The sequence below is a fragment of the Rhinatrema bivittatum genome, chromosome 15 (genome assembly GCF_901001135.1).
Source record: "Rhinatrema bivittatum chromosome 15, aRhiBiv1.1, whole genome shotgun sequence".
Taxonomy (NCBI): domain Eukaryota; kingdom Metazoa; phylum Chordata; class Amphibia; order Gymnophiona; family Rhinatrematidae; genus Rhinatrema; species Rhinatrema bivittatum.
In genome coordinates, this window is record NC_042629.1 from 71,064,167 (window position 1) to 71,090,108 (window position 25,942).

Consider the following 25,942-nt stretch of genomic DNA (forward strand, 5'->3'; position numbering starts at 1 on the left):
TGGTGCGTCACGCTCCCTCTCTCGCTGTGTATAAATCCTATCTAAAGGCTGCTTTTGGTCTCATTAACTAATTCTCTTTTTTCCTTTTCTTTACGTCTTTAACCATTCTTACCTATTGAAATGCCCAAGTCTCTTGCCTGTATGTTTGTCTTATTGGACTGTAATCTCTATTGAGCAGGGTCTGTCTTTTGTGTGTGTGTGTGTGTGTGTTTGTACAGCACTGCATATGTTGTGTAGCGCTATAGAAATAAATAGTTGTAGTAAGAAGCAGTTTGTGGCATGCGTAATCGTGAAAACGATGGAGAAATGAACTTTATACTGCACTGTTTTAGTTTCCAGAGGCTGTATTATAACGGCTTGGTTAAACGCTGATTTAGACCTGAATTCCCTGAAATATTTACCATGGTGTTTGTTTGATTTAAGGGGTGCTTTAATCTACTCGATACGTTCAGTAAAACAAAAGCATAAAACCAGACTCTCTTAATGAGTTGAATTATGGCGCCTGAATAGCAGAGCAGGGGGGCCAGCAAACTGACCCCCTCCCAGTGACCTGCGTGAGCTCCCTCCGCTGTCACCCAAGCTTGTGGCCACTTTCTCTCTGGCCCCTGCAGTGCTCCAGGGGGGATGGAGTTCAGTTGTGGGGTGGAAACTTGAGAGTTGGTCGATATTTTTAGGAGCCGATGGAAACATTTTTTTTTCCTTCCTCTTTATTCTTGTATATATAATTTTTTTTTTATTTTTTTTTTACTTGTTCATGGTTGCCCTTCCCTCTCCAGTTTCTTTTGCTCTGACCCCCATATTTCCCCCTCTTATCTACCTTTGTTATCCGATTCGGCCTTTCGTCGGCAGGGGGCTGCTCGAACAACGAAGGCAGCCTACGGCGTCAGCTGGCAGGCAGTGGCAGTCTTTCTTTTTTCCCGAGCTCACGTAAATCATAAAAGCCGATTGCAGTTAGCAAGCTCGCGAGCAGGCTTCTTAGAAGAGAATTCCTGGCGGCTCACAGAAATGTCCAAGAGCAGTAGCTGGGTGTTGCTAGAGTGGAGAAGCCAAAGAGTTTCATATTCTCGTTACAAAGCTTTAGATGTTTTTAAACCCCTCTTTTTTTTTTTTTTTTTTTTGTTTCTCTCTCTTGTTTTCTCAGCTCAGTTGAAACTCCCCTGAGCTTGGGAGCGTTCCCCTTTATTTTAATAGACCCAGCCTCCCCCTCTGCTCCCAGTCCGGTCGCTGCAGCGACAGACCTGAAGGCTGGGAGACGTTCAGTAGGCTTGCCCGGAAGACCCCTCTAAATCCAGCCACCAGGTGGGGGACCCCACCGTCCGGGGACGGAGCATCCCCAGCCACCCTGGGCTCCGGAAGACCCAACTCCAAACCAGGGAACCTTCCCCGGGGCAGCACTGCCCGAGCCAGCTTTATTGAAATGCTGTATTCAATCCCTGCACGTCGATTAATGTTTTTATCTGGTCATCGTTTCTCATTGGGGTGCTTTTTTTTTTAGCAGAAAAGCCTGAACTGTCAAAATCGATTCGCCAACTAATTTCCAACAAACCTACCCATATGCACTACAGATATCAAATGTGTTGATTTTTGATATTACAGGAATTCTGTTTAGTTTTTTTTAATTGATCTTTTTTTTTTTTTTTTTTTTAGTTTCTTTACTTAATTCTTTAGAATATTTCTATATTTTTCCTTCAAAATTCAGGTCTCTTTCTTATTTTAACAATTGATTTGCTTCATGATTAAAATGAAATTTTGGGAATTGGAGACATTAATGTAGGTAACAATTTGATAAATTTAAGAAAAAAAAAAGATTCTTATCATCAAAGAAAAGAATATATGAGTCAAACTATAGAACTTTCTTTCTTTTTTTTTTTTTTAATTTGAAAAGCAGTTATGGGAGAAAAGCCTTGGTACGCCCGGCCCTTAGTGTCTTGTTCTAGTTTAGCAAATTATTAAAGGAGACACTGAAGGATTTGCAATGTGTGCTTTTGTTGAGCAGTCCAGTTGTTAAAATTAAAGGATGACAGACAGGTGTCCGGTGGTCTTGGTATCCCAGACTGTGGGCTGCTGTGCATATAGCGTAGGTTTGTGAATGTGCGTGTGTCGGGCTGGCGAGCATTTATTACCGTCAGTTAGAACTCGCCATGACCCTTCCAGATTTCATTAAGGTTTTGCCAACATGCCGTATGCAGTGGAATAGCTTTCCTCTCCAGCTGTAAACAGGTTGCTAAATTAACTTGTCTCTGACAGCTGCTTAAGTTCTGTGTTTTGTGTGTGCCTGGTACAGTAAAGCCTCAGTCTGCTGGGACAGACGGGCGAGTGGTGTCTGAGACGGAATCTGTTAAATTACTTAATAGCGCAGACATTATTATGCTGAATGTTGTATCAAATTCAAGGGGTTGGATGGAGGTTTTTTAAGGTAAATGTTATTTGCCCAGTCTGCTGAGCTTTCGTTTGACACATTTATGTAACACTTACTAATTAATAAGTGCTGTTGATATTTCTTTGCTGAGCAGTGCTCCAAAATAGATGCATTAAATGTTAATGTACCTACCGTATGATCTCGCACAAACCACAGGACTCCTATAGAAAATTGCCCCATGAGTCTGATTGTCTCGTGGTCTGCTGGGGTGGAGAAGTCCACGGTCTAGAGTTAGCAGCAGGGCCAAGAAAGCGGTGAAGTGAAAAAAAAACACCAATGGGGAAAGTCCCCCACGTTTTTAACAGAAAAAGCTGCTCTGTAATGGGTTTTGCTGGGTCATTTCAAGAGTGGACTTTGCTGAATAAATTTAGAACAGGTCACAGAGCCCGGGCTGTCAACCTTTTTACATAGCTGTGGCAAGAGTCACGGAGCCACATACTGAGCACTGCCTTCTTACCAAATTTAGGGGTGGTCTTACGAAACTGAATTCAGCATGTGAAGAGGCTGCTGCTTGATTCTGTGGCTTTGCATTTTAGTAAACGGACAGACGCCAAGGTAGTAAAGAGGCACTGCCCCTTTTCCCCCCCCTTAAAATAGCTAAAACATCAGTACGGCTTGCATCTGTGGCTGTGATGTTGTCGTGGAGGTTGCGGGCGCGATGCTTTCCACGAGACGTTGAAAATTTCTTGATCGAAACCACCAAATAAAAGTGGTGAAGGCAGGCGTGCGTCCTGCTACCGCTTGTGCTCGACAGCGTAGCCAGTAAGATTGCATGTCAGAGGAGTGTCCTGATCACTGTGGAGGTGTCGGGCGAAGAAGTGACCATGCCATGTTTGCCACATACCAGCAAAGCGGCAAACACTCCAGCTAGCTAGAGAATTTTTAAATATCCAGAGGGGATATTCCATTCGTTGCTGTGCAGCTTGTAATAGTCCTGCCGTTTTGTTTTTTTTTAAACCAGCGCCAAGGAAGCTGCAAAAGTGCTTGGCGTAAACGTAAGGCCTGGAGTCTGATGAGAGCGAGATAGCCAAGGTAGAAAAATAAAACCCCCGGTGAGCAAGCTATTTTTACAGTAAAGGCTGAAGAAGAGATGCATCGTATGGCAGGCGTTTAGCAACTTACTGAGGCCTCCTGCGCGTCCTCGACTGCCCCCGCCGTGGGAGCCTACCTGGAAAGCTCCCTAAAAGTTATCGGTCATAGCCTGCTCAGATCATCTCCAAAAACCTTCCTTGCCCAAGCTGTTCCAAAGCTGTGGGTGATCTGAAGAAATGCCAAACCAGGGTTTTAGGGCTTAGACTAGGAGCCACGGAGAATGCCAGCCCTGAAGGGCACTGCCAAGATATTCCTTGGGTATCTCAGAGAGAGCACAAGGAACCAAGGAGAATAATGCTTGGAATTGACACGTTTGCTAATTGTGTCTGTCTGTCTGTCTACTGAACTTTAAATCCATAAGCCCTGACAGTGCTGGTTCGGAAGTACGGAATTCCTTTTGTCTCTGACAACGCAGTGTACGTGAACAAAACCTGGGACGTGTGTTCTGTAAATGGCGGTGCCCGTCTTCTTAACTGGGCTGCATCTGGAAAAGTGAATGAGCCGGTCATGGTTGTGCAAACCGCATTTTCTGCCTGCTCTGCCGGTAACTGCAGGAAAGTGCCGGTAATCGCATGGCTTGAAGCTGGCCGCTTTCAGGTAATCGCATGGCTTGAAGCTGGCCGCTTTCAGGTAATCGCATGGCTTGAAGCTGGCCGCTTTCAGGTAATCGCATGGCTTGAAGCTGGCCGCTTTCAGGATTATGTGGATTATTTTGAGGATGTGTGAGAGTGAAGCTGCAGTTCTAATGCTGAAGATGTACCTCTGTGTAAATCAACAGAAGTAAAAACGGACGTTACAGCAAAGGAGCGATTTGCACCAAGAACGACCACGCGCTGCCTATGAAAGAGCCGACATCCGGTCGCACCCGGTGGTAGGTGTTTTGGCTCATCTTTCCAGCTGAGCCAAGTTATTCAGTGGCATGACCAACAATGTGCTAGCTAAGACATCCCTTGGAGAAAGCAGGGCTAAAATCCAAACCAACACGATTAGTTTCCACTGGTTCTGTCGGTCCTCTGCAAATTGTTTTAGTCTGCAAGGCATTTGATCTCAGTCAAGCCAAACAACTCTACCTAGAATCAATAAATGAGGACTACGCCTTGACCAAAAGCTGAAGTTTGCCTTGATATTGCTAGTTTTAGTGAAACCTGGAAGATTGCTATCCAGATTTGGCCATAATAACTCTGAGAATATTTATCAGACTTGGTGGACGATGTAGTCTGAGGGATTCTTTTTTTTTAATTTTCATATTGCAAAGATGTACTGAGACATGGCGGATGCTTCCGTCAGAATAACAACCTGAACATTTACAGTGCGTTTCAGAACTATGGCAAGTTGCATTATGAAAGCAAAGGAGCATTTCTGCAGTAAGCTAGAACGAGTTTTGCAAGAGAGAGGGAGAGAGTTTCTTCTAATGGAGCGGACAGAGGTGCAGTACAAAGTATCAACCAGCAAGAGGACTCTGCTTTCTCTCAAAGACCTGCTGTGATGTACCACGTGCCGAGCCGCAACAACTAGTGGAAGAAGCTTTTCATGCGTTGAGCTGCACACTATAATGCAAAAGTAATAACCTTGTGATGTACGCGTGTTCTCCAAACTGCAATCTGAAAGCGAATAGACATTTTGCACTGTAACAAGATTTCATTATTAGTTTGTTTATAGGCATTTGATATTCTGCCTTGTTCCACGAGTGCCCTCAAGGCAGATTACAAAACAAGTTTAACTAACAGTTACAGTATGGTTGTGTATTATGTAGATTAAATGCTTTGCTGGTTATTTTGTGTGTGTGTTCCACTATTTTATCCCTTCCTTCTCTTCCTGAGGTTCTGGCCATGGGTTTGTTTGTTTGTTTTTTGTTTTTTTTTAAAGCAGTGACAAAACTTTGTCCCTGCTTATGTGGTATTTTACTCTGTGTGCATCTTGATTCTTTCAGTACCAATAGTTAAGTGCATTTTGCTGATGAGTGAGCTCAAGAGAACGGTTTCTGTAGCTCCTTAAGCAATTCCTAGTTTCACCCCAGGCAGGTCAGTTAGTAGGAATAACAAGAGGGGGAAGGGGGGGGGGGGCGTCAGGTTTCAGGGGTCTTGCTAATCTCATCTGATTTTTCCTTAGTGTTCACGTCTTCAGTCATCGCTAAAATGAAAATATTTCCAGTGCCCTTGCTTTCCTTCTAGGCATCCTGAGGTTTTCTAGCTTGGGCTGCTTGTTAGACATTGATGGACCGGTTGCAGAACTCGAGCAGACGTCCCCGTTGTACGCGTGCCCGTGTATATATTAGATGGTAATCCATTGTAATTGGAAATGGTTATACGAGTTGCAGAATAGCTTGTGTGTAGGAATGCGGACCGGATAACCCGATAGCCCGTGCTGACAGACACAGCTATGTAAAGAGGCCGTGTGACCCAGTCAAGTCTGGGACACAACTTGACGGTCATTTGAGATGCAAGGGTTTTTAAAAGTGTGTTTTGGGCGGTGAAAATTGCAAGTCTCACACCTGCCTTTGGCCGTCAAATCTTTGGACCGTGTCTCGTAGCCCGACAGAGGAGGCTGCGTTTATCACGTTACCATCGATGCTTTTTATTTCTCAGCTGTTTTTTGGGCTATTTTAGCAATGCGTCGGCTTCGGTTTGTTTTGCCACCACAGAGCGACAGCTGAACCGTAACTTCTTTTTTTTGTTGAGGATTTGATCTAGGCCATTCTGATTAATCTGGTGCAGCGCTCAGTTTTTAATAACGAGAGGGAAAATTTATTTCAGAATTTAGAAAAAGAAAACCCAGGTAGCTGTTGTCCGATGAAGATCAGGAACAGGTCCTCAAAGCTAAACTCGGTGGGGAAAACTCACTGCCACCCTCCTGTTCAGGCAGGCTCTAGTAGTTTTGAAACCAAATGTGGGATGAGAGGACAGTTCTGATCACTCAGACTCCAGCCAATGGATAGAACCAAGGCTTTCTCCAAATCCATTCTCTAGGTCAGCCATTTTTTTTTTAAACTAGATAGATAAACCACAATATTTGTGTCGGCTGTTTTGTTGGAAATGTTTGCAGAGATTGCGGTCTTGTTGGCTGCTTACTCATAAAAAAAAAATGGTGGCCAGCTCAATCTTTTCATAGGACAGGAACTCTGTAAATAAAGTCGAGAGCTCCCCTTCCAAATGTAACATGCCACTTGTATGTATTCTTGGAAGTCAAACTAGGAGGGCGATTTTTCAATAGTCATTTATTCGGGTAAATTGGCTGGCTGAAATGTTTTCAGCCCTTATCCAGCTAAAACTATGCATGGGGGCAGCGTTTGTACTTCTGGCTGGGTAAACGTAGGCAGTCAGGGGGGAGTGGAGTGTTTAGGTTGGAAGAAGAGAAGATGATGTGTAGATCACGTTTTCAGATCTATGCACACTAGTCAAAGGAAAAAAGTGCATCTAGACTTCGCATATATGCAAATACTTTTTGAGAATTGCTCTCGCTTAAGTTGTTTTGGTTATCCCCGTGTGGAAAGGAAGTTTCCATGGTGTAAATGTGCTTTTGTTTGCTACTGTGACCTTAATGATTCCAAACCCATGCCCGGGACATGGTCTGTTTGGCATCAGAAAGGTCTCTGCTAGATGTTACATGTCCTAGTCAAACATTTTTCTAGTGTTCTAATGCTGTATCTTATTGCTGCAAGACCAACTGTAGTGCTTAACTTAGATGGGGCTTGATTTAGACCTTTTACCCGGCCAATGCTTGCCTTTGTATTGTGGTTTATTTACCAGAGAAGCCCAAATCGACCAATCTGATTAAGTAAATTGGGAGTTGCCAAAATATATAGCCTAGATAAGCATGAACAGAAAAAAATTGGATCAAGCAAATTCTTTGACATTACAAGACACCAGTTTAGTTTTAATCATTTTTTTTTTTTTTTTTAGCTTTAAGATTAAGAAATCCATAAAGAGTATTGCTATATTTTGAGCTTTCTTTCCGAAGGAAGAAAAGTAGCCTTATGAGACTACCGCGTGTGTGGGTGCCCATAACATTTTGTTTCCTCGTGTAGCTCAGCTGGAATCAGGGCTGGTGCCACAAGCCTTCGTTCACAACTACCTGGGGATTATTCTCCCTTATTTTATATTCTCCCCCTAGCAACATAGCTAGTCTGCTGATTGCAGTAACGGTCCTGGGCAGGGGGCCCATACACCAGGGCTCCTTCAGGCACTCCTCGGTCATGGGCCCTGAATCTGGCCACTAGATGTCTCCCTTAAGCAATGACCGTCTCTCCCTCTCCCTCTGCAGTGTCCTTAGCACCAGCTGACGCTGGGAGCAGAAGACCCAACGTGAGGGTCAAACTGGGCACCTTCCACATGAGTGTGCCCAACTGCCTCCAGGCCACTCCAGATATTTAATTTTTAATGACATTTTGGGGACTGTAGGCAGTTAAGGTAATGACTGTAGTAACAAAAAAAACAAAAGTCAAGCATGCAAGAATGAAATTCTATTCTGCAAGTGTCTAATTTATTGTACTTTTAAATAAACCTGACACATATCTGAACGACACCTTGGAAATAATTTATTGCAAGGAGGCAAAGGGAAAATGTATCCTAGAGGATGAGAGAGCCTAAGAGTCTGCAGTGGGAGCCGCTCAGGAGGCCCGGGCAGTAACCCGACTCAGATATTGTAGCTGGAAGGATACACCACAGAACTTGGCATTTATGGCGTGCAGCTGCCAAGCCCCTGAGTGATGCTGGGCTCGATCAGGTGGGAAGGAGCACGGAGCTGTGCGCGCCAGACCAAGTTTGCACTTGTTCGGAGAGTTTGAAATGGGCACTGTGCGGGTTCTGTACGAGTTGCTTAGAAAGCTTAAACTAAGGACCGCTAGGTTTCAGCTGCTTCTCTTAGCTCCCATGATTTCAGAGCACAAAGTGTATTGTTATGGCTGAAAGTGTCCGCAGAGGAAAACCCAGAATTTGGTTTTAGACTTCAAGGGCCTGACCTTTGTTTGAGGAAGAACGAGAGATGAAGGCTGTGCTGTAGATAACCCAATGGAAGTCAACGTTTAACTTTTCAGTCTATTTTCCCTCAGTTACGCTACCAACTTCCCTCAAACCCACAGCAGCGTGTTCTATAATAAGCGAACTACATCGGGACCACGCATGCCTGGGGATATGAAATGCAGGATACCAGATTAAACCTTGTAGCATCTGCTCCCCGTCCTCAGCCTAACCCCAGTTTACATGTACAACCTTACTCTTTTTAGCATTGCTCGGTTTTATAGAGTTTGTTTTTTTTTTTTTTTTAGCTAAGTTTAGTACAAAAGCTGCTTGCTGTGCCCTTCAGTTCAGATCAGGACTGTGTTTTGTTGCTTGGGGGGTGTGTGTGTGGGAGGGGGGGGGGGGTTTGCTTTAATAATATGGGCCTTAGCCTCAAAATGGGGAAAACCCCTTTAGTACATGGCACCCACATCGGCATTCTCGGGTGAATCGTGGTGCAGGCTGAAATGTAAAACTCATGCTTCACTTCTCTGCCCGGGGGGGGGCAGTTGATCCTTGCCCCCTTTTTTGTAGGGCGTTAATACACAGTCGCAGCAGAAAGGGGACAGAGAACATTTATAAAGAGAAGGCAGCCCAAGAGGACAGGATCCCGTCGGTGATGCAGAACTTGTTTTGTGATTGAGACCTTTTTAAGAAAGGTAAAATGTTCACACTGCGCTTTATTTCGTAAGTCAGGGAGGCTATACACAGACCAGTAGGAAAAAAACAAATCCCAGGAATGCCATTTAGGGGAAAGCGTTGTTGACATTAATTGAGGCAGCAGAAAGACTTGAGGTTTGTTTGTCAGAAAAGCGAAGGGGGAACAGGAGCATAACCAGGGGGAGGATATGAACGGAGGCCGACGTGTGTTCATCTCCATTCTGCAAATCTTCCTGCATCCTTCCCAGGAAAGTTGTTTGTTCATTTACGGGCTGCAGAATCCCGCATAGTGCTCGTTCCTCTCCACCTAAAGATTGATTTGAGCTTTGCTTTGGAGCTACCTGGCTTTGTCGTGCATTGGTTTGCTTCTGTGCATAATCTTCCTCGCGCCTCCAAATCCTACACAGGATAGAGGGAGATTATGGTGAGAAAACCGTCACTCGTACTAAATTGAATTTCTACTCCCTCACGGACCTGTCCTGTAAAGGTTTGGTCCATAGGGCACAGGCAGGGAGTTAGAAAACCCAAAGCATTACAGCTTCTCCTCTAGCATACGGCTTCTCAAAGCCAGAAGGTACCTGATTCACCTCTCAAAAATCTTCATTGGTAAAGAAAGCAGGGGTGGATTTCTTTTTCCAAAATGTAATAACTGTTTCCTTTTTTTTTTTTTTTCTCTCCACCAGCTGCGTATAACGGTCTGGTCTTTATGCACAAAATCAGTCTCTTATATTAAATATCCCAAGGCCTGTCAGCAGGGTGAGTAACTCCAACCTATTAGATGATTTCTTTCCTTCAGCACCAGTGAAACCAGGAAGTCCCAGTAAGGTGGTCTAATTCTCCATTCCATAACCGACCTTAATTTTATTTACACCAAATTACATGTAGTACAGGTGCCAACAAGATGGTGAAGGGAATTGTATAGGAAGATGAGGGCATCCGTGAGGCACTGCAGCTCCAGATAAAGAATGGAAGTAATCAGCAGTGCCCTTGGCGCAAATTGGCGTGATTTTTGCATTTCTGATGCCCTTTCCCTCAAAGCAAGATATAAACCAGCTGAATGCTTCAGAAACACGCACCCAGCCGCACATTTCAGTTGCTTACGCTGAATGAAGGCTTCCAGTACACTTTTTTTCAAATAACGGGTGTGGGATGAATTTTATCTGAGAATAGATAGGAAATTTTGGTTTGGCGGTGGTTGGCATTGCATGCAAATATAAACTTCCAGTGTCGTGAGAACGGTGCTTTCAGAGTTCTGCTCTCTCGGTGCTTACACGGCACGGTTTCCACGCTTGCTGCTGGCTCTTTCTTACTTAGAAGCTGACCAGTTCCTTCCATTGTGTGGTGGTGGTGCTGGTGGTGGTGTTCAAGCAACGGCACGTAACTGCAGTTTTGCTTACAGGAGTGGCCTTCACGAAAGATGGTCGCCACATGGCCTTGGCAGAGAGACGCGACTGTCAGGACTACATTAGTATCTTTGTGTGCAGTAACTGGCAGCTGTTAAGGGTAAGCCATCTCTCGTCTCTGTAGAGCTGTGTATTAAATGTCTGAGAGTGTTGCACCCACACAAACAGAAATGCATGCGGGTTTCCTATTCCAGTTATAGAACTGACCCTGGTACAAGGGACTTTCCAAGGCTGTCTTAGTTGAGTTTTATTTTTTCCCATGACTGGCTTATAAAGATATATATATAAAAACAGGTTTACCAGAGTTTACCCTTCCCATTAGCCATATCTGCATATGTGAAGATGAAGTAGGGCCCGCCTGGCGATTAGGAAGCAGCCGTATTCTTGAACGTCAGTGCTCCATGTGGCAGATAAGGGTCCGGCCTCCAGCACCCTTACAGCAAGGAAAAGAAATGGGAACAGCCGTACTGTGCTGAATATTAGTTAAGACCTCGAGCTGTTTGAATGTTCAGTGGTAGACATCTTTGATTACTGGTGGGTCAGCTGTATCTTAGGTCAACACACGGCAAGTCAATGTTATTTACTTATCTGCTGCACCAAAACAAAAAATGGCAAAGCTAATCCATGTTTTCCCCACCACTTTAAAGCATTTTGGCACAGAGACTCAGGACTTAGCTGGCATTGACTGGTCTCCTAATGGCTGTGTCTTGGCGGTGTGGGACACTTGTCTGCAGGTATGAAATACAGAAGGAAACCTGTGTGTGTGTGTGTGTGTGTGTGTGTGTTTTTTTGACTTGGCACACATTATTTTCAAAGTAAAAAAGCATAAACCAAATTGAAAATGGCTCATTACGGTTTATTTTCTAAAAGCTGAATCCCAATCCTCTTTTTCGTATCAAGGGGATGTAGAACTAAAGGGCCCTTTGTATTGGACTGATTTAATACATTTGTGACTAGCTTTTGTGAGCTTTGCTGCCTGTATCCAGTCAGTGTGGACCGAGCCGTTTTCTGCACTGACTTGATGAAGCTCATTGCAGATGCCCTGAATTAGTCCAATAAAACGATCTCGCCTGCAGCTCGCTTGTTTTGACCTTTTTATTTCTGTGTGTCCAAATAGAATGACAGGGCCGGCCATGCTGCTGTTTTTTAAGGATGTGACTGCGTCGCTGGACACCAGCAGCAGAAATCCAGTGACGGGTGGCGGGCCCAGTAGGTGCTTTCACGCAGCTTTGTGCTGTCTTGGTCCTGAGAGGTGGTGGGGCTAGGAACATCTCTTCTTTCACCCATTTGAGCCGTGTGTATTGGTAGCCTGAGAAGCAAGCCATACATTTTGCCATAGATCTCTCTCTCAGTTCTGCAAGGCCGGAGTGAATGAAGCTTGACTTCAGCTGGGCTTAGGGGGCTCTTCTGGCAGAAGGGGTGCTCTGTGAGCAGGCCCTCCCCCCCCAGTGCTGCGGTTTGCTTATATTTTCAAACGGGTATGCAAATAATCTCCACCGATTGTGCTTATCTTTGAAACAGTAGGGAGTTTCTGCTGTTTCTCCGAGGACAAGCAAGGATGTTGGTCCTCCCACGTGGGTGACATCATCAGATGGAGCTCCGATGTGGAAAAACGTATGTCACAGTTTCTACAACTTTGACTGGGCACACTGAGCATGCCCAGCATGCCCCACACCACGCGGGGGGTCCCTCTTCAGTCTCTTCTTTTTCACGGAGCTGTAAGCCTCGCGGTGTGACTGAGCACAGGTACCCCCCATGAATCTATTGGGTGTCCCACCAAATTGCCCACCTTGGGGGCCGGTAGCATGTCAGGAGGTATTACAAGCGGAGCTATCCTCTCCCTTAATGGCCAGAGTGGTCAAGTCTGTACCACCAGGACAAAGAGGGCGGCGACAATTCTGGTGTCCACTCCTGCAGGAGTTGACCATCCGGGAATCGATCAGTCTGGAAACGTCCCCAGTTCTCATCACGCAAGATCAGGGCAGGCCTGTTGCTCACAGCCTGGGTGTTGAGAGGTTGATTCTGCAGCTGCTTGATTTTTTCAGAAGATGTCTCGGGTCCTGGTGGCTGCCAGAAGGCCTTCCACTAGAATGTCCTACGGACTGATGTGGAGGAAGTTTTCCGTGTGGTGTGACCAGAAGGCCCTAGATCCGTTCTCCTGCCCCCACCCAAAAACATCTTGATTACCTTTTACACCTATCAGAGGCTGGCTTGAAAACCAACTTTGTTAGAGTTCATCTGAATGCAATTGGCGCATACCACCATGGTGTAGATGGTACGCCCATCTCTCTACAGCCTATTGTACGTTTCATGTGGGGCATGCTTCAACTGAAGCCTTCCATAAAGCCTCCCGCTGTGTCTTGGGACTTCAGCGTGGTGTTAGCTCAGCTGATGAAAGCTCCTTTTGAGCTGCTGCACATCGGAGACGTGAAATACCTGACCCAGAAGGTCATATTTTTGGTGGCATCACCTCAGTTTGCAGGGTCAGCGAGCTCCAGGTCTTAGTGCCTTATCCACCTTATGCTAATTTTATCATGACAGGGTGGTCTTGCATTTGCACCTTAAGTTCCTGCCTAAGGTGGTGATGGATTTCCATCTTAACCAGTCGATTATCCTGCCAATATTCTTTCCCAGGTCCCATTCACACCAAGGCAAATGAGCACTGCATAGTTTGGACCTCAAGTGAGCCTTAGCCTTCTATCTGGAGGAGACAGAAGCCCATAGACAGTCCACCCAATTTTTGTTTCTTTTGATAAGAATAGGTTGGGCGTTGCCTTGCCAAACAGACACTATTCAGTTGGCTAGCAGATTGCATCTCCTTCTGTTATGCCCAGGTGGGACTGCATCTTGGGGGTCATGTTGAGGCTCATTCTGTCAGAGCCATGGTAGCATCGGTGGCCTACTTGCGAGCAGTTCCCATGGAGGAGATCTGCAAGGCTGCGACCTGGAGTTCTCTCCACACATTCACATCACATTACTGTCTGGATAGGGATGGCTGACGCGACCATAGGTTTGGCCAGCCTGTCCTTCAGAACCTCTTTGAGGTATCCCAACCTAGGGCCTGTTTGGGTTCAGGCTGTCTCCCCCTCTACCAACAGAACCGGCGTTATGCCCGTTGGCATCTGGTTGGTGCTTGTTGGACCCCCTTTTGTGTTGAGGAGCAGGCTGTAAGTAGGGATTCACCCATGTGTGAAGTCTACCATCCTGCTTGTCCTGGGAGAAAGCAGAGCTGCTTACCTGTAACAGGTGTTCTCTGAGGACAGCAGGATGTTAGTCCTCACGAAACCCACCCGCCACCCTGTGGAGTTGGGTTTCTCTTATTTTTTTATTTTTAATCATAATTGTATGTTAGACTGAAGAGGGACCCCATGTGGATGCGTGGTATAGGGCACGCTGGGCATGCTCAGGGTGCCAAGTTTCTTTAAACTTTGACATAAGTTTTCCGTGCCGGGTTCCATCCAATGATGTCACCCACATATGAGGACTAACATCCTGCTGTCCTCGGAGAACACCTGTTACAGGTAAGCAACTCTGCTTTTTGTGTGTATGGGGAAACGCTTGGAATTGTATAGCTGGCATCTGTTTAGCCTTGGGAAAACTTAACCGTGGAGCGAAGTGATTTTGTCACAGCTGGAAAGAAAAGGATGGTCGATTTTTGTTCTGTGGAACCGTGCATCCATGTCTGTAAGAATTCGAGCCTTGACTTGTGTGTTTCAGTTCAAGGTTTTGTTGTACTCCTTGGATGGCCGGTTGCTATCAACATTCAGTGCTTACGAATGGTCTCTGGGTATCAAGTCCATGACCTGGAGTCCCAGCAGTCAGTTTTTAGCCATCGGCAGCTACGACGAAAAGGTAAAAAAAAAAAAAAAAAAAGTTTCAAACCCGTTAAAATCGGTCATGAAACGTATTATCAAAATATTCCTACTAGTGTGTTTTTTTGGGGTTTTTTTGTATATCAGGTGCGGATTCTGAACCACGTGACCTGGAAACCAATTACAGAGCTGGAACATCCGGCAAGCATCAGCGATCCCAAGATAGTAAGTACCGCGGTGATGAAAGGAGTCCTGCTCCTGTTGTGGATTGTTGGAAACCAAAGCAAAAGTGGGATAATCCTTTTCTTTGGCTGTAGACAGCTCTGTGTGGAATGTGAGGTAAATGAACATTTCTAAGGTGGGAAGACAAACATTTGGAGCTCTCTTGCTGTAAGGTGGAATAAAAGCCTTTTACTAGGCATACATTGTTGCAGTAGTGGAAAGAAAAATGTGAGATTTGCTGTATTTTTTTTTTTTTTTTGGGGGTGGTGGGGGGTGATAAAAACACAATGGGGAAAGCTTTGATGCATGAAGGCAGAGGCATAGGCCGAAGCTGATCACTTCCTTTTATCCTATTGGATGTTACCGTTATGGCATGGGTAATGACGCAATTGCAATATTGGCCAATCATGCTGCAGCTTTCAGAAACCAAATGAAGACAAGAAATTGACGGCATCTTCGTCTAATTGTTGTCTATGCATCTAGAGTCTGATTTACCAAGGCTTTTTTTTTCTTGTTCTGTCTGTAGGGGGGGAGTGGGGGAGGGGACCTGTAGTAAACCAGACCCTATGTTCCAAAACATGTGCCACCATTGTCGCTTACCTAAGATTTGTTAAATACGTTTCTTAGGCTAAGAACTTTCAAGTCTGCGTCTTTGCGAGTACACTTGGACTGAACATTATTCTCAAGCACAGTTAATGCCTTTGACCCTTTCTGCATGAGCACCGGGGGGCAGGCAGCTCTGGTCCTGGAGTGCAACAGACAGGTGCAGTTTTTAGGTCCTCTGCATGAGATGTATTTCCATGCAATGGGTGCCGTGCATATTCATTTTGGGTAGCCTGAAAACTCAACCTTTTTGTGGCATTCCGGGACCGGAGTTGCCTACTTTGGATCTGCAGGGTACATGTGACGGATTCGTACCGTGGCTTGCCCTAAAGAGTCACATTATGATTTAGCCTGAAGACCCTTGGAAAAGACATTTCTGGATCGGGCTTTAATTTGGGCCTGTTCTACCCATGTGACTTGGCAGGATCTGGTGTGGTTGATGGAGGGAGGGCCTTTTTGATTTCTCACGTGCCTGCATTTCCGTTTGCTTGAGGTGGTGTATAAGGAAGTGGAGTCGGGCAGACCTCCTAGAAGTGAGGACTTCGCTGGTCTTCCTACAAGATCGAACGCCACCAGCAGCCTCTTCGGCACCCGCAGCAAATGTAAGCGCCTTTCTGCAATATCGCTTACAGATTCAGACCTTGTGGGGCTTCAGTGTTTCCCCACAGAAACGCCTAAACCTGCTGACCTTGTGCTTCCCGCACAGAGGGGAAAGGTTTGGATCGTCCCCACAATTCTCATTGTAGATGGGGGGGAAAATGTCGTTCTAGTGCAAACACAAGCTCTTGTTAACCGAGCAGCAAAAATCCCCCTCTGACTTCACGGGCATCTGATGTTTTTTATCAGTGGTGGTTTCTGTCACACTGAGGCTTTTCTTTATGGTAGCCCAGGGGTGTGCAGACGTTTCTTGAACAGCTGTTTGCTGCCCTTTGCGTGCTCACGACTCTGTCTCTTCCCCCAGACGAGATCTCTCCATCGCCCTTCTCCTTGCGGACCATCAAGCCCGACCCTGACCGGGCCAATCCTAAAATCGGAGTTGGAGAATTAGCTTTCAGCCCAGATAATCGTTACTTGGCGACTAGAAATGGTCAGTACCCAGCTGGCTGAGCGCAAAACACGGTGGAAATGGGGAAGGAGTTTTCCTGGGGTTTATCCGTACGTGTGAACTTGTTGTTTTTTTTTTTTGCTTTACACACGCATTCACTGTATTTTGTTCAGATATTGTAGCCCATTCTCTGGTGCCATCTAGTGACCCACCTGATAACTGCAGAACAGCAGGAACATGTTTGATCAAAATCAGAATTTTTTAAAATTTACTTTTTTAACGCCCATTTCTAAATCCTCTTGGGTTTGGTGATTTTATAATCTTTCTTATGGTGGTAAAACCAGGACTAAAAATCTCATAAGGCTTAGGAAAATCACCAGCACTGACTTATTGTCTCCGATGGCTTTTTTTTTTTTTTTTTGTTTGTCATTGATTTTATTTATTTTTTTGTTATTTTGGCAATGAGATTACAGCTACCTCGGGTTTCATTTTGGTTATCAATTTACAGCTAAAGAACAAATTCCTATAGCATTGTGCAAAAGACTAAAAGCTAAAAAAAACTAGGTCGTTAACGAGCATTTTGGGATTTAAAAGCAGTCTTTAAGCAGTTAAAATATCCGTCCTCAAAACATCCCCAGTATGCCAAGAGCAGGAAACAATGCAAGTTTTCATTATTCTAAAAAAAAGCAAAACCTTAGTGACAAATTATTTCACAACACTGAGAGTTTAGTTGCTCTGGGAAGGAGTAACATAGTAATGACGGCAGAAAAATCCACTCTGCCCAGCAAGTTTCTTATGGCAGTAACTGCCGCTCCGTGCAAGTTACCCCCATGTCTCTGTTAAGGGTAATAATATCAAAACCAAGCAACTGTCAAACCCATAACCGGGGTGCTCAGCCTTCTTGATAATTCAGTCTGCTTGAATGTGCTTTGCTCGTGGACTTATTTAATTTATATTCCGCTTTTCAGAGCGGGTTACATTCAGGTACTGCAGGTATTTCCCTGTCCCCAGAGGGACTTAAAATTAGTTTCTGCCTGAGGCAATGCAGGGGTGAAGTGACTTGCCCCAGGTCAGCAGGAGCAGCAGTGGGATTTGAACCCTGGCCTGCAGCCCGCTGCTCTGACCATTAGGTCACTCCTCCCCTTGGCCATGGAAGCAGCCCTGTGCTTTCTGTGGAGCAGTGCCCCGGATCGTAAAGGTCGGGGTCCAGCATCAGCTGTCGCCCTATTCTCCTTTTTTCTGGGGACGGTTTTCTCGTACGTTAGCCAAGTCTCTTGCATGCACTTTGCAGATAGAATTAGCTATGGGCTTTTTTTTTTTTCTATGCGTTCAGAGTGATCATCAGAACCACGGGAGAGGGTGCGAAACCCACAAAGCATTATAGGTCCGGGCCTGCAAAGTCTTGCAACGTGGTCCATGGCAGCCTTTGGGACTGGGGATCACTGACGTTCCTCTCTTGCTGCAGCTGCTTGGCACAGTGCTGTATCCAGGCTGGGATCTGGTATTGGGGTTGTCAAAGAAGAAAAATGCAATAGGAAATCTAGAACTCCTGCAAAGAACCAGTGGATTCTGATTCGGCTGTAAGCTGCCACAAATCTCATGTATTTGTGTTTGAGTTGGCGTTTCCTGCCATTATATGCAAGGGATTATGGGTTGCCAGAGTAACACCATTGATACTGCAGAAGTGGAGTCACAAGGCAGAAAGGTATCATAATCCTCAGGAGGGTTTAATTACAATAACTTATTTTTCTGTATGTAACTAATTCAGAGGTGGAGGCATGGAACAGCCTCTGGGGCGGAGGTGGTGGAAACGGGAGCATGGGATGAGCACAGAGGAGCTCAGCTTGGAAGATGTGGATGGGTAGCATGCCTGGATCATGTAGTCTTTATCTGCCACCATATTGGGTGTTTTAAAGTTATAATCTTTGCTTCATAGGACTTGCTCCTCACCAGTTGTGAGGCTTTCTGAATCGTGCCATATATATAGATTAAACAGTGAAACATAAGGAAGAAAGATACGATGAGGTTGCACTGAGGAGGTGGAGATATGGCCTCATTCTGTACAACATAGGTAACAAGTTCCTGGAGGAGAAGTCCAATAAACCAATATTAAGGTGGAGTTGGGGAAATCCACTGCTTATCCCTGGGATAGGCGGCATGGAATCTGTCAACCTTCTGGGATCCTGTCAGGTGCTTGTGACCTGGCTTGGCCTCTGTTAGAAAACAGGATACTGGGCTTGGTCTGACCCACTATGGCAATATCTTATGCTCTTCTTTTTTTTTTTTTTATTCAACGTTTCTGGTAGATAATATGCCTCATACCATCTGGATCTGGGATGTGCAGAAGATGAAATTGTTTGTGGTCCTGGAACAGGTGGCAGAGGTCCGTTCGTTTCTCTGGGACCCCCGCCAGCCCAGGCTCGCAATTTGCACGGGTAACAGCAAAGTGTACCTGTGGTCCCCTACGGGCTGCGTCTCTGTGCAAGTGCCGACGGAAGGTAAGGCAGCCGCAGCGGGGCCAGTTTGAAATCAATTATGCACATCTGAACCCATCTGATTAAAAAGGGGGATTCCTTGGTAGTGCTATGGAAGATCCCAGGTTTGGGCCTGTCTCCTCCCCCCCCCAGACTGGTTGGGGATGCTGCATTCCCAGTTACCTGGGAGGAGGTCATTGCTTAAGGGGGGGGGGGGGGGGGGGTGTGTGTGTGAGGCCTGGTCATGGATTCAGGGAGGAGCCCTGGTGCATGGTACCTGGCCCATGGCCATTGCTGCAGTGACCAGACACAGGTGCGTTGGGAGTGGAGCACTATAAAGACTTATAGAGCTTCCCATCGAGCTGGAAGTACAAAGGAGCCAAGAGGGAACTGCGGGATAAAAAAAAAAAAGTCCAAAAGTGTGGAAAAACTGAATATGGGTTTACATTGCTAATTACGTGTAATGGAGGCTTTGTAGTGCAGAGATAATAACACTGCCAAGAAAGCGGGTCAGGCACCGTATCCCTCACACACGGCGTAGCTGAGATCTGTCCACTGCGTTTATTCCAAAGCCCTTTGGTTATGTGACCCCTCCGCTGCTCTCCTTTGTGCTGTGTACGCATGGAAAGAGGGCAGATTAACCCTTCAGCCTCTGAAATGCCGCGCGGTGCCTGGGAGGACCCCCTCACCTCCTGAAACTGGGGCCTCCCCCCTTGTTTTAATGTTTTTGGGACTGATGCAGAGGACCTTTCTCAGTCTCTCGCGTGATTGTTCTTTGCGATGATAGTCTGCGGGCTGGGGAGGACGCTTGCCCAACCGTGGGTGGCCCCCCTCCCGTAGTAAGAAATATTACATGGAGCAGCTTACTGTTCCTGGGGGGGGGGTTATAGATAACTGGTATTGTAAATTGCATGCACCTTCTTAGCCAGAGTTAGAAAGACGCGCCTTCAGCACCCTGACACATCTGTTAACCACCAGAGATGCAAGAAGGTGCTAGCATTGCCCGAAATCACAGCCGGTTACAGGGTTTTCCCTAGCAGGCGCTGGCATTTTGTTTTCTTGCTTTTTTAACTGCCCCATGTCGTACTTCCATCTGCCCACAGACAATTTTCAGCTGCTGTCCCTCTGCTGGCACTCGGACGGTAACTCCCTGCTACTCATGAGCAAGGATCATTTCTGCTTGTGTTACCTGGAAGCAGAAGAGGAGGATGAGAAATAATAACTGAAAGTATCGGGAAGTCGGCAGACGTGTGCTGTTTTGAAAACAACACTGGCCAATCCTAAGAGCTACCAGAAGGCAGAGGCCCGGCGCTGCGGAGCCCAGAAACAGTTTCCCGGGAATAGCCGTCCCCATGCACCTTGTCAGCTCTGCCCAGCTGGCTGCAGCATTTCCTGTTTTATGACTTCCTGACAAATAATTTGGTGTGACGCTTTCCCGCACTTTGGTGTAACGAGGATAAAGCTCTGGGTACTGCAGTTTCCTTGTACATGGCCTGTGTAATATAGATCCAAGCACGAGGACCCGTCAGGACAGGGTTGGGAGACTGCTGTTGTAGAGGTTTTGTTTTAAATGGTGCGGGTCCAATGTGTAACTTTAGAGCTGCTGGAGGCCCCAAAAAAGCAGATAAAGGGAACATGGAGTTCAAAAAAGACTTATTCTTGTTTTCTTCCATCCCCCCCCCCCCCCCCCCCCCCCTCCCTGGTTTGTTCTTTCTCTGGTTGGGCCTTGATGTCCAAGGAATCCTCTGGTGTCTGCTTCATGCTTTTGGCATAAGGCAGAGTGTGGTTCCACGATTCACCCCAGATCATCCTGCTTTCCCTGCTGCTTCAGGGAGTAGGAAAACTCTTCCTGCTGTTTCCTGCGCCTCTGTGGTATTGAGAGTGGTTTTGGCTGCATCCTGCCTTATTCTGGGGGTAGCCTTAAAGTCCCATTCATCTGGCCTGGTTTGACCGGATGAAGAAGAAGTTGAAATGTAATTCTTTCCTGATAATTTCCTTTTCTTGAGTCCTGTCAGGACCCTGCCTGCACTGCTAAACTGCTAGACTTCCTTGATTTTATGGAAGTCTGGTGTAAAAACAAAACAAAAAAAGGAAAGAGTAAAATGTTTTATTGGTTTGAGCTGTTATCTACTGTTAGCTTGTTATAGATAATACCGGCGGGCTGTGGTCAGCACAGAGGCAGGTGTGACATCAGTAAACCTGCTGGTTTCTGTCTCCATCTGCTGGTGGATTAGCATATTCCATTTATTTGCACTGATCTGCCTGGACTAAAAGAGAGGAAATTATCACATAAGAACTAATTTCACCTTTCTTTGGCACTACTGCTTTATCTGGAAGTTTTTTAGAAAACAAGACTGCTTTATTATATTAATCTTTATTTTTCATTTCTAATGTGCTTTTGCTAGGAGTTTTTAGAGAAAAAATTAGAGCAATGTTCCACAAAGGTTTGTCACTGCATTCCAACAAGCTCAATTGTTTTTACTCCATATTAAGAAAACAAGACAGGCTGGCAGAGAGGAGAGAGTGATTTCACATAATATATAACTACCATTACCCTACATGTGCAATCTCTGGAGAAAATTGTAAGTGTCTCTGCAGCTAGGCTGCAGAACTGGAGACATGCATAGCCTGGGAGCTTCTGTCTATTCATTAATCAGCGATTGCATTACAACTAATATAAAGAAAAAGTGAACACTGCAACCTGAATTGGCGTACAATATTGGGAGTCTGGCTATTAAGCCATGATGCACAGTAATTCATGTTTACTGTGGCTTCCATTTTTTTGCAGTGGGGGCTATTTACTGATTACATTTGTACATGAGGATAAATAGACCCCCTTCATTAGCACTGAAGGAGATTCATTCTTCTGGCATTTATTTTATTTTGGCTGGTGCACATGGACTAGCTCCTTAATGTAGGCAGAAAAAAAAATCTAGCACAGTTATTTCTCTTGAAACAGATTTCAAGCTTTACTGCCCCTTAACTACTGTGACATCAGAGCGGTCCCTTGACATCGCCTTGCATAGCTGTTAATTATTTGAAAACTAGTATGGATAATGGGCTAACTCCAAGCCTGTTATGGTGCGTAGACATTCAGAGTTACCCTGTGCAGTTCCAGGAGGCCAATTAAAGACCAGAGACATTTTCACAGCAATAAATTTGTTCCAGGGATGCTGCACAACGAACTGCAGACATCCAGGAACTGAGCGAGCTACAGCTGCAGCTTTGCAACTGGATACACTCATTTTCAGTCTGTCTGGGGTCCCAGCCACTCATTCCTTGCCGTTCTGTTTTCAGCTGATGATTTAGACATCTGGCATAGACTAACAATCTCTATTGTTCTTTTACCACTTAAACACACAAGAAGTTGTCATTGACAATTTAGCCCACTAGCAGCAGCTATGCCGCAGTTTTTCATAAGACAGGTCCAGCTTTAACAGAAAAAAATGTTAAGTTTGGACTATAGAATACACTTATCATATTATATTAAACACAGGATGTTATATGTGTATGGTATGGTATTTTCTGGCATCACAGGAACTTTTTTTTTTTTTTTTTAATTATCATGCCTTTCCAGCTTAAACTCAAAAAGGTTGTTTCCCAACAAACAAAGCTGCTGCTCCCCAAGTTGTAGGTTTATTTATATTGTGCTCTGAAGTGGCAGCACCCACATCAGCTCTTCTGGTCCCTCTTCACAACAGAGGATGTGCTGCTATCATAGAACATTGCTAGGTACACAATAGCAAAGAAGTGTGACTTTTTTAAATTTACTACTACCTGCTCGAAAAATGCAGGTCTATCCAGGAGGGTGCTCCCATCAAGTTGGGTGTCAAGACCTTCCCTTGTAGGCAAGAAGAATGTTGTCCTATAATTGTAAGTGCATCACTTACATAAAAAAAACTGCTTTCCTCCAGTGCTGTTTTAACCTTGTGTGTTGAACAAGTTCTCAGGAAATTTAAAAGTAGTGTCTGCTTTTCATTCACTATAATGTTGATTCATATGGCAACTGCTTCCATAATTATGGCACCTCCATGTACAAATTAAATCCCATGAATTCGCCATTAAAAGTACATAATATATATAATATACATTGTCAAGGGGCTTGCTGAAGGTCATATATACAGAGTGAGCTAGGAGTAGGAGATTCGCAGATCTGCTCTCATCCCTACTCAGAAAAGGCAGAAATGGACGTCACCAGCCAAGATGGCCGCCTGAGCTTTCGGCTCCCTCCTCCTCCGGTGTGGATCTCCCTCCATCGGGGCTTAATTTGGCTTCTTACCCACTTTATTAAGCACCTCCGAGTCCAGCAATGACGGCTCCTGCAACTCCGCGGAAAAAACCGGATTTGAACCGCTTCTCATTCGCGGCAGCGGCAGCTGCCGCGACTCCCGACACCGACGGCAAAATGGCGCTGAGCAGCGAGACGGGAGAGTGCCCGGGACTCGTGACGCCAGTCGGGGAGTTGGAGGTCCCTTCGAGACAGGAATTTCAACAGTGGTTTCAGGACCTCCGGGGCGATATGGCTCGGGTGAGAGAGGAGCTGAGTGCTCTTCGAGAAGATATTAAAACGGACATTCGTGAGCTGGAAAGAAGGGCGGATGAAAACGAGGCCGGCCTGGAGGCAGTGCATACAGCGGTGGACGAGGTACGGGAGGAGCAGGGCAAGTACCAGGAGGCGCAGGAGGAACTCCAAATGCACGTGGAAGATTTGGAGAATAGAGCCCGGAGGGTAAATCTTCGATTTAGAGGAGTACCCGAGGGGGAGGATTATAGAGACAGCACTAAAGTAGTGCAGGACATTTGTTCAGCTATTCTGGACTCAGAGGAAACTGGTGGCAGGCCCCGGGAGGTGGTCCTGGAAAGGGCTCATAGAGTATATGGCAAACCAAGGAATAACTTGCCCCGTGACATCATTGCATGTTTCCACAGCTTTCAAGTCAAAGAAACGGTGGCTCGAGCTGCCAGGTCCCAGGGCTCCCTCAAATGGAAGGGCAACCAAATTGAAGTTTTTCAAGATCTAGCGACTTCCACCATTAGAAAACGGAGGGAATTCCGAGATGTAATCAGTATCCTGAGATCTCATAATATTAAATACCGCTGGCTTTTTCCATTTGGATTGCAATTCACCATCAGTGGCACGGATTCCAGGGTCCATAAGGTTATGGAGGCTGAAGATATTCTGCGGATGGCGGGACTGATCACGGCGGACACCCCTCTACCTAAGGCCGTTGCCACTCCTAGCAATGTCCGGAAGGCAGATCGACCGCGTTGGAAAAGAGTGGACAAAGCGGGAAAGCGTTTGTGTCGCAGGTCAGGAGGGTCAGCGGACCTGGAGGAACCGGGCTAGAACCGTTTTCATCCCGGAGCAGGTTAACCTTGGCCCGATATGGGCACTCCATTCAGTGAATTAGTGCAAGTGGGACAAATGATGTGTGGACTTTATAAAGCCTTTTTCAAGCCTGGTTATTAGATGCTATTAATGCTGGAGGGGGATCCATCTATTCCCATCCTATTGTTCTGTTTGTTCTTAATGTTTATTGTCTGGCATCTGTAGGGTGGGGACGGGGGAGGGGGGGAGCTCAGTTCTGTGTGTTATCGTTATGGTTGAGTTGGCGTCGGCTCTCTCATGGTGGAGAACCACTCGGAGGGGAGAGTGGAAAGTGGGGGGTTGGGGGAGGGTGGGTGGGGGGGAGGGTAAGCGAGGACCAAGGCCCCATTAGCGGAGCTCCGAGTGGGAGTAACCGTAGTAGTTTGATTTGGGGATTTCAGGGGAGCACCCCCAGCCTGTTAGGTGGTGTTAGTTGTACACTTCTGATATCATGGGGTCACTAAAAATAACATCTATCAATGTGAAAGGTCTGAACACATACAACAAGCGTCAATTGTTTTCACGGGACATGCTCCATATGAAGGCAGACATTATATATTGTCAAGAAACCCATGTTAGAAAACGATATGAGCGGCTATTAACCATTAAAGGGTTCCAACCAGTGTTTCATGCAGCGGCTTCAGTTTCACACAAATATACGGGCGTGGGAATCCTCTTGGCCAGCTCTCTAGCAGCTGATGTGGTTTCGGTTGTGAGGGATGTGGAGGGCCGGTATATACTTGTAAAAGCTAAGATCAATGATGGGCTGTATACTTTTCTGAATCTTTATGCACCCAACACAGATCAGACTACATTTTTTCAAAAAATTTCCTCCATAATTAGTGAGTGGGTGGACGGTCATCTTATTGTAGGCGGAGATTTCAATATTACACGCTACCCTTACCTGGATAACTCTCAAGGGGGGGGAGCAGGAGGGAAAGCGGCCCGACTGGTGCTTAAACACCTCATACAAGATAGGGGGCTCATAGACATTTGGAGATTACAAAACCCCACGGCTAGGGATTATACATTCTATTCCCACCCGCACCAGACTTATTCTAGAATTGATTACTTTCTCATAGATAAAGGTTTAGTGGGATCAATCAGAGATGCCGGACTGGGGGTGATAACGTGGTCGGATCATGCCCCTATTTGGCTTACTGTGGTCATTGGGGGATGTCAGGCGGGCACTAAATTTTGGAGATTAAATGATCGTTTACTAGATGACAAAGATTTTGTAGAACATTTGAAGACAGAGATAGCTGTCTATTTAGAAATAAATGATGATGGGGCGGTACCTCCCGGAGTACTTTGGGACAGTCTCAAAGCTTATATTCGGGGTCTGTGTATTGCCAGGGCGGCTTTTGTAAAGAAGAAAAAAGATAGGGAACGCCTGGCACTAATGGAGACCATTGCTAAACTCGAGTTGAGTCATAAGCGTTCTCCCGACCATAGTGTTTACCAACAACTATCAGCAGCAAAGAGAACAGCACACTTTGGAGTTGGATGGGATAGCGCACCAGTTAGAACAGTTGAAACAACATCATTTCGAATGGGGGAACAAAGCGGGTCGATACTTAGCCCGGAAATTGAAAGAGAGAGTTTCTCAATCTCAGATTACTAAAATTAAGGGGCCCCAAGGGCAATATGTCTATACTCAGAGGGAAATTGGGAACAGCTTTAATAATTTCTACAAGCTTTTGTATGATTCTGAGGACCTCTGTACCTCGCAGGAGATTGAGCATTATTTGCAGGACTTACCACTGCCGACTCTCTCTCCAGAGTTGAGGGGCCAGCTGGATGCAGAAATTGGGGAGGGGGAGGTCTCCCTTATTATCAAGGATCTTAAA

The 25,942-nt window shown here is 45.8% G+C and overlaps 1 protein-coding gene across 3 annotated transcripts in view; it reads left to right on the forward strand.

The window, feature by feature from the left end:
* WRAP73 (WD repeat containing, antisense to TP73) overlaps positions 1–20,388 on the forward strand; it is a 29,305-nt gene extending 8,917 nt beyond the window's left edge. For all 3 annotated transcript variants that reach the window (XM_029578719.1, XM_029578720.1, XM_029578721.1), the window contains exons 4-12: positions 9,849–9,921; positions 10,565–10,668; positions 11,216–11,302; positions 14,286–14,420; positions 14,528–14,605; positions 15,699–15,807; positions 16,167–16,292; positions 18,557–18,748; positions 19,828–20,388. In XM_029578719.1, the coding sequence (XP_029434579.1) occupies positions 9,849–9,921; positions 10,565–10,668; positions 11,216–11,302; positions 14,286–14,420; positions 14,528–14,605; positions 15,699–15,807; positions 16,167–16,292; positions 18,557–18,748; positions 19,828–19,943 (1,020 nt within the window). In that variant the 3' untranslated portion in view covers positions 19,944–20,388. The remainder of the gene's footprint in view (positions 1–9,848; positions 9,922–10,564; positions 10,669–11,215; positions 11,303–14,285; positions 14,421–14,527; positions 14,606–15,698; positions 15,808–16,166; positions 16,293–18,556; positions 18,749–19,827) is intronic.
* Positions 20,389–25,942: the final 5,554 nt, after the last annotated feature.